The sequence below is a fragment of the Hyposmocoma kahamanoa genome, unplaced genomic scaffold (assembly GCF_003589595.1).
Source record: "Hyposmocoma kahamanoa isolate Upper Pololo Valley unplaced genomic scaffold, ASM358959v1 87, whole genome shotgun sequence".
Lineage (NCBI taxonomy): Eukaryota > Metazoa > Arthropoda > Insecta > Lepidoptera > Cosmopterigidae > Hyposmocoma > Hyposmocoma kahamanoa.
In genome coordinates this window covers 12,582,105-12,590,139 of record NW_020654422.1, presented here as the reverse complement: position 1 = coordinate 12,590,139, position 8,035 = coordinate 12,582,105, and the positions used below count along the sequence as shown (strand labels likewise).

Genomic DNA, 8,035 nt, shown 5'->3' with positions numbered 1-8,035 from the left:
GATTAGTGAATCAGAACACCCTGACCGGAACTAATTTGGTAAACATCCATTACTAAATTGATTCCACCAGGAATGGAACCCGATACCTCCTCACCAAGCGCCCATGTTACTAACGTAGAATGAGAACTCTCAGTGGCACTGAAACTGCTATGGACAGGGGTGTCGCTTACCACCAAGCGCCAAGCGCATAACTTGTTCGTCCGTCACTTAGTACAATAAAAAGCCGGATATGAATTCAGCTGGTCTGGTACAAGAAAATTTAAATTTTTTAATTTAACCTAGTCATTATTAAGTAATTAGTAAGTAGTGGTAATTGGATAGGATGAAATCGTAAAGCACATCACCCCTGTGGTACGGGAGGCGTGTACGAGGGTATTCCACTATGCACGTTGAATCTTCCGTAGGTTTATTCTGCTTTCCTGATGTTTCATGTGCACGATTTATTCGCCCCGTTGCTTGATATCATAAAAAATAGTATAAAAATTAAAAACCGTAAACATCCACCGTAATTACTTAATTTATCATACAAACAAAGCAAATGCATGTTTAAACTTAACAAACTAGACCAATAACGGCCAGACAAACCCACGAACGTATGCCAGTGGTTGTTTAAAAGTTAAATCGTTAACGAGGATCGGCAATAAATCACTTTTTGTTCCCCTATCTCAATGATGGATTATCGCCAGTATGGAGCAATCATGAGTTTAAAATTTACTGACTGCTCGCGTATGCGTTATTTGCTTCTTTTCATTGTTTTGAGCGCTTTTCATTGCATTGACAATTTTTGCAAATATAGTCCACTCAATGGCCGCACGATTAGTAAGTGAGCCGTGGTGATAACACAATGACTTCTCATACATTTGGATATCGTTTTATATAATCAGCATTAACCAAAATTCATAACAATATTGATAAAAATTTGTGACGCTCTATTAACTCGCACCGAAATTTTATTTTGATTTATTTCATAAATAGGAGTATTTAGGGTACAATATATTCTTATACTCTATTTCTAAATGCTTTTAGCGAAAAATACAATAACCAAAAAACCCATAAAGTACTTGCAAATCACTCTCCCGTATTACGTACATATTATTCACCCACTTGAACAGCGTCATAATAAAAAACATCACTTTTAATGATATTTGAATTTGTCCTATATAATATAATAATAAATAGTTAGTTAGTTAATTATACACCCAGCAGTGGCAAGCCCTTGGGCTTGGACTGTTTTCCAAACCCACGGCTGATTGGGAATCTCACACACATTGATTTGCAGATGTGTGTAAGTTTCATCACGATGTTTCCTTTCATTGAAAACTCGTGGTAAATTTTGAATTAAATTTCGCACATAAAGTCCGAAAAACTCATGGGTGTAAACCCAGATTCGAACCTCACAAACTCACGACCCTCTGCTTGAGAGGCGGTTGGTCAGACCTTTTAGGCTACCACGACTTTTATTTTATTATTTTTTTAAATGATAATAAATTGATAACATTATGCTGTTTCAATTTGCCTAATATCACTCCTAATGTCACGGACAAGTCGCCCACCTGGTGGTAAGTAACGTGCCAATCCATAATAGTTGCAGTACCAGGCAGTGCTTTAAATCACAAAGATCTGAGGAGCACTGCCCTTGCGCCCATACTGACAAATTACCAGTTGTGTATTTTTATTTCAAGACGCAACTATCACATTTTACTTAACTACACTTGCCAGTTTTAAGTCGTATCAGTGTTGAAGACGATGTGCTTCATCACAAAACAGGGTGGAAGTCATTCAAGTTACGAAGGAAGTCATTATACTTTACAAACTTTTCAGAAAAGCTGTAAGTGTACTGCAAGTTTTCCTCAATTAAAAGAATTCAGTTGGCCCTAAGCCAGTAGATTTCACACTTCACAAAAATCTTCGATATCTCTACGATACGCCCGTTCGCTCATAATGTTTACATGTTTACTTACTTACTTCCCTTGCTCAGCGACCCGAAGTGGATCTTGGCCTCCAACGCCAAAGTATGCCAACTCTTACGGTTTTGTGCCAGTTCCAACCTTTCGGGGACATTCAGCTCCGTCAGGTCTTTGGCGATTCCATCCTCCCATCCAGCGACATCTCGAACGCTCCACTGGACGAATTCCCGTAGATCGCCCCAAATACACATAATGTTTCCGAGTTGAGTCATGTAAACTGCACACTATTTTCGTAAACATTTTCACGTCAAGATTTTTCGGAAAAAACGGAAAAAGTGTGTTTTAAAGTTTTGTTACAATATCTTACAAAACAAATATTAAAGGATTATGCACTTTAATGGACCGTCCACGTCGGTAAATCTGCAACTATCAGCCAAGTTAAGTAAGCGAACGCCTCGAAGTTGGACGACGTAAGATTTTTAAACTTTAGTAATAAAGGGTTCTACAGCTCTTTATGAATATGAACATTTTATTCAGCATAATCTATTGAGATATTATGGTAATACTTTCTTTACTACAACTAACGTATAGTTGCGGTAGCAAAATATATGTTTTAAGTGTGAGGAAACACTAGAGAAAGTAAGATGCAAAATGGAACATTTTTTTACTTTAAAATTACTCTCCAACTTCATTTTTTTTTAACATATCCCCTGCTGCACTGAGTAAATCCTGTATCGCGGTTGCCATGGACACGCACATGGACAACCACAAATTACACTCATACTCACAAAACAAATAAATGTAGGCCATGCAAATATTTTTCGCAGCCCGGGAATAGAACCCGGGACTTGCGTGGTAGTCCAGCATGGCAACCGTTCGGCCACAGACGTATTTCGAAAACTCAACGTAAAAATGCAGATTCACTTTTACTTTTAAAGATATGACATCGCATGCATAATAAACCCTCCTCTATTCGTTCAAAATTCCATGTTATATTTCTGGCAATATCACGTTACGTTCTTCGTCAGGTCAAACATCCTCTGTTCAATTTTCATTTAACTCGCACAATGACGGACACCATTCTTCGAAGCCCTAGCAGTGATCGAATCTCTAAATAGGACAAAAATTTGTCACAACAAAACATTGAATCAAAATTTCTAACATCCGCTGATTACAGATCAATATCAGTAACCATCGTTGGCGGACGTGTCTGCAGGTGCCATACGTTATTTTTGATATATTTATTTATCTATTCGCTTCTCTTAACCAACATATCGCTGCAGTTTCATAAATCAGACAAACTCGGTCCCTCTCGTTTCATCTTGCAAGAGGACCCATTCATCGACGGCGCCATCTTGAATCCGCTGCGGGTGCTTCGGCTGCAATTTCAAGTAGGTGGCTTCCAATCTGCGTTGAGGCTCGGGCCCTCTCTTACCTTCTAACGCTGAACACCATTTGCGGGGGACTCCATATTGGATTGGGCATACCTGTTTCACCCGCACTTGCGCTGCTGTGGTTCACCTCCATTGACACCTGTCAGTCGCCCTCTGACGCCTGTCACACTGTCGCCTGCCAGTTGTGTGTCGCCTGCTCCACCTATTGGACTGGAATCAAGAAATAAATAGCTAAACAACTTTCACGACGGCGCTTGGCCTTGCTTGGATTTGAACCCACGGTCGTCGTAACAGAGGTCCACTGTGTTGGCCGCACAGCTACTGCGCTCGGGTCCGACGTGACGAAATAGCGCATTACACTCAACCTGGTACCAATAATAAAACGATACTATAGCGATACTTTGGCGATATTTAATGTCATGTCAAATGATTACTGTCAACTTCAACTGACATTATAGTTGCCGCCACACGTCGCCTCGATAGTTGACACTAGACATTTAGTGTTGCCAACTTGTAAATATTTTTCGTTTTTGGTTGTTTTCTTTAACTAAGAGATTATGTCCACAAAATTAAGACAGTGTGCTGGATGCTTGCATAAGCTATCAGACAAGAATTTTTTGTCATGTTGTCTTTGCAATGACACTTATGACCTTGCATGTGCTAACATTACTCGACAGCACTTTAATTCAATGGATAAGGAACTTAAATCCAAGTGGTCCTGTCCAGGTTGTCGCGTTAAAGTAAAGAAAGGCGACAATACCAACACCCCTATACAGCCGAAAACTCTCGAGCAGCGCACTTGTAGCGAGGCAGGCGTCTCTGCTGACTATTATATGGACAGTGACGCTTTTGACAATGTGACACAACGAAAAAAATTAAGCTCCAACCAGTCATCTCTTTCTATTGAGCCGGAGCTACTGAGCGTGATTAGATCGGAAATACAGTCCTCGATTCGCGGTTCATTGAGGTCGGCAGTGGAGTTGGCACTCGGCTCGGATATCTCTGCCATCAAAGATGAGTTGCGTATTTTGCAGGACCTTAAAACCAGTATCGATTTCTTAAGCAGCGAATATGATCGTATGAAGTCGGACATTCAGTCGTCGGAGGAAAAAATCAGAAACTTATCCAAAGACAATACTACTCTAAAAAGCAAGGTAGATGAACTTTCTGGTAGACTGAATCTACTCGTGCAACACGCACGTGAAACAAATGTCGAAATAAATGGAATCCCCGAGCACAAGTCTGAAAATCTTGTCTCCGTATTTAAGCAATTAAGTTCTGCGGTTTCAAGGCCCATTGCTGATACTAATATTCTGTCTTGCACGCGGGTTCGGAAGATGGATGATTACAGTCAAAGGCCACGCGCTATTGTAGTGAAGCTCCCTGGCACTGCAATACGTGACGAAATCCTGGCTGCTGTTGCCAAATTTAATAAAGCAACTCCATCTGAAAAGCTTCACTCTGGACACCTCGGCTATGGTGGAAAAAAGTCGCCGATATTTGTATCAGAACACCTGGCTCCATATTACAAAGCACTTCACACTCGTACGAGACATGTTGCCCGAGATAAGGATTATAAATACGTATGGATTCGCAACGGCCGTATCTTCGTTCGGAAAAATGATCAGTCTCCTGCTAAACAAATCAAGTCGTATGAAAACCTGAATAACCTGTAAGTCTGAGCTCTCAGGTCCTTAAGAAGACCCAATGGTAGATCGTTACGTTCAACATTTATTATCAAAATTTCCGAGAACTCAAAACCAAAACTAAAGATTTTCAATTGGCTGTACTTTCTACATGCTACGATGTCATTATTGGTTCTGAAACATGGTTGGACGATGGTCTGCTCGACGGCGAACTGTTTGCTGGCAACTATCATGTTTATAGAAGAGACCGTTATACTACGTCCTCCCTTAGTAAATCTGGGGGTGGTGTTCTAATTGCTGTTTCACATAATCTACAGTCTAGGAGAGTCCAGCATTTTGAGAGCAGCAACGAAGATCTGTGGGTCGCTGTGAAATATCATAACTGTGATTCAACAGTAAAAGAAATTTTGTTATGTGCCCTTTACTTGCCTCCTCCTGTGACTACTGCTGCTCTGAATTCGGTGATTGAGAACTGTAATATCGTAATGCAATCCCATACTGGCAATGTAGTTTTTGTGGGAGATTTTAATCTAGGTTTTATAGATTGGGAATTTGATATTGAAAACTGTATTAAATTAACACCTTCAAACTATAGCGGTAACTTAGGATATACTTTTGTTGATTTTATGTCACTTAATAATTTGTCGCAATATAACAATGTGAAGAACCATAACGACAGAATCTTGGATTTGATATTGAGCAATATCGGAGGTGTACAGGTTGTAAGATGCGATAATCCGCTTTGCAAGCTCGATCCACATCATCCTGCTCTCGAAATTACTATGGAATTACAGTCGCAATCTAATATGGCTAGTAAACAATTTGCGACTCATAACTTTAAGAAAGCAAATTATAATCTGGTGAAAACTGCTTTGAATAAAATTGATTGGGATTCTGAATTATCCTGCTGTAATGATGTCAATGTCGCTGTTTCCAGATTTTACAAGTTACTGTTTTCCGTCATCGAATCAACTATTCCTAAAACGAAACGTCGCTCTCTCAAACACCCAATATGGTTTACGAGATCACTAATCGCTTTAATATCTGAAAGAGAAAAAATTTGTGCAAAATGTAATAAATATAATAATCCTAGGGATCTTACAGAGTTAAAGTTGTCTAACAAACGAGTAAAATCTCTGATTTCCTCATGTTATACTGACTACATTCAAGACACTGAGGAAGCTATCAAAAAGAACCCTAAGAAATTCTGGACATTTGTAAAGCAGAGACGGGGTGCTGATACGGATTGGCCTGCTGAGATATTTCTCGATGATAGAACAGCTTGTACTGGCAATGAAGTCTGTAACCTTTTCGCCACGCAGTTTTCCTCTGTTTTTTCCTCTTCCGATGGGGTAGGGCAAATCTCTGGCCATGATAGGTTTCCGCAATTCATGCTAAATCGTGTCTCGATCTGTGAACGTACGGTAGCGAAACTCTTAAAATCTGTTGATGCAAGCAAAGGTGCTGGTCCCGACGGCATACCACCATTTTTTGTTAAAATGACATATGAGCAGTTGGCATTACCCATAATGATATTATTTAATAAATCAATAGATACTTCAATATTCCCATCGAAATGGAAGACTGCTAACATTGTACCTATACACAAGAAGGGCGATAAACGTAATATAAAAAACTACCGACCGATATCCATTTTGAGTGTGATACCTAAAATATTTGAAAAGATTGTTTGTCCTGTCATTACAAATCATCTCGAAAAAGTTTTATCCAATTTTCAGCACGGGTTCCGGAAAAATAAATCAACTGTTAGTAACCTTCTAAATTATGCTACAGACCTTACCAATTCCGTTGATAAAAGAATTCAAATTGATTCAATATATACCGATTTTAGCAGCGCATTTGATTGTGTTAACCATAACTTATTGCTGTCGAAACTTGAATCCTATGGCATTCATGGCAAACTGCTCAATTGGCTTAGTTCTTATCTAAAACACAGACAACAACGTGTAACGGTGCTTTTAAGTCTTCCTCTTTCGAGCCTACTTCTGGAGTGCCCCAGGGCTCCCATCTCGGTCCAAATCGGTTTTTCTTGGCCTTCATAAATGATATTTCCGACCGAATCAAAACTAGTAAGTGTTCCATGTTTGCCGACGACGTTAAACTATACAAAAGCATAAAAACCCAGAGCGATGTTAACCTTCTACAGTTGGATCTGGATTCTATTCACGATTGGTGTAAACTTAATAAAATGAATTTAAATGCATCTAATTGCTTTCACATTAAGTTTACTAGAAATAAGAATTTTGTCCAGTCAGAGTATAAAGTGGACGGTGTATGTCTAACTGAACACTCTTGTGTCCGTGATCTTGGGGTCATGTTTGACAGCAAGTTAAATTTCACGGACCATATTAATAGTATCATATTATAGGCTTGGAAGATGGTGGGTTTCGTCAAACGCTCTTGCAGGGACTTCAGGAGTCCGGCTGCCATACTCGCTTTATATAACACTTTGATACGTAGTACCTTGGAATATGCATCCCCAATTTGGAATCCACATTATAAAATCCATTGTGAACGAATTGAAAGGATACAACGTAACTTTACTCGTTTTCTAGCATATAAAGACCCCGACTGTCCCTATCGTGCTGAATATAATACTCGCCTACACAATTTGAAAATGCTGTCTCTTGAGACCAGACGCAGAATCATCGATATTGGAGTTTTGCATAAGATAGTGCATGGAGGTATGTCGTCGCCAGAGGCTCTTGCCCTCACTAATTTTAACGTTCCTCGTAAAGTGCCTAGGTACCCCATAGTCAGAACATTTGTTTTGTCTAGTGGCAGGACTAATCTTGGAAAGTATGCCCCCTTGAACAGACTCATGCAGTCATACAATGACTTACTTACGACAGGAGACGGCGACATATATATCTTTAATATAAAAAATACTAAGCAGTTTCTTCGTATGTGCAAGCAATTTGTTTGAACTTATGAAACTTGTAACTGTAAACTAATTATTACTGTAATTTTATATTTCTAATTATATATTTTCTTTAGCATCTCATTGGTTAACATTAGATTTTTAGTGATGTATACACCTGTAGTGACTTGGCACCTTGTACAGTGA

General features: G+C 39.3%; 1 protein-coding gene across 1 annotated transcript; it reads left to right on the top strand.

Moving 5' to 3' along the window:
- The first annotated feature begins 3,990 nt into the window (after window positions 1–3,990).
- Window positions 3,991–4,977, top strand: LOC113235379. The gene has a single exon (XM_026471058.1). It carries the CDS (start codon window positions 3,991–3,993, stop codon window positions 4,975–4,977), a length of 987 nt encoding a protein of 328 aa, XP_026326843.1.
- Window positions 4,978–8,035: the final 3,058 nt, after the last annotated feature.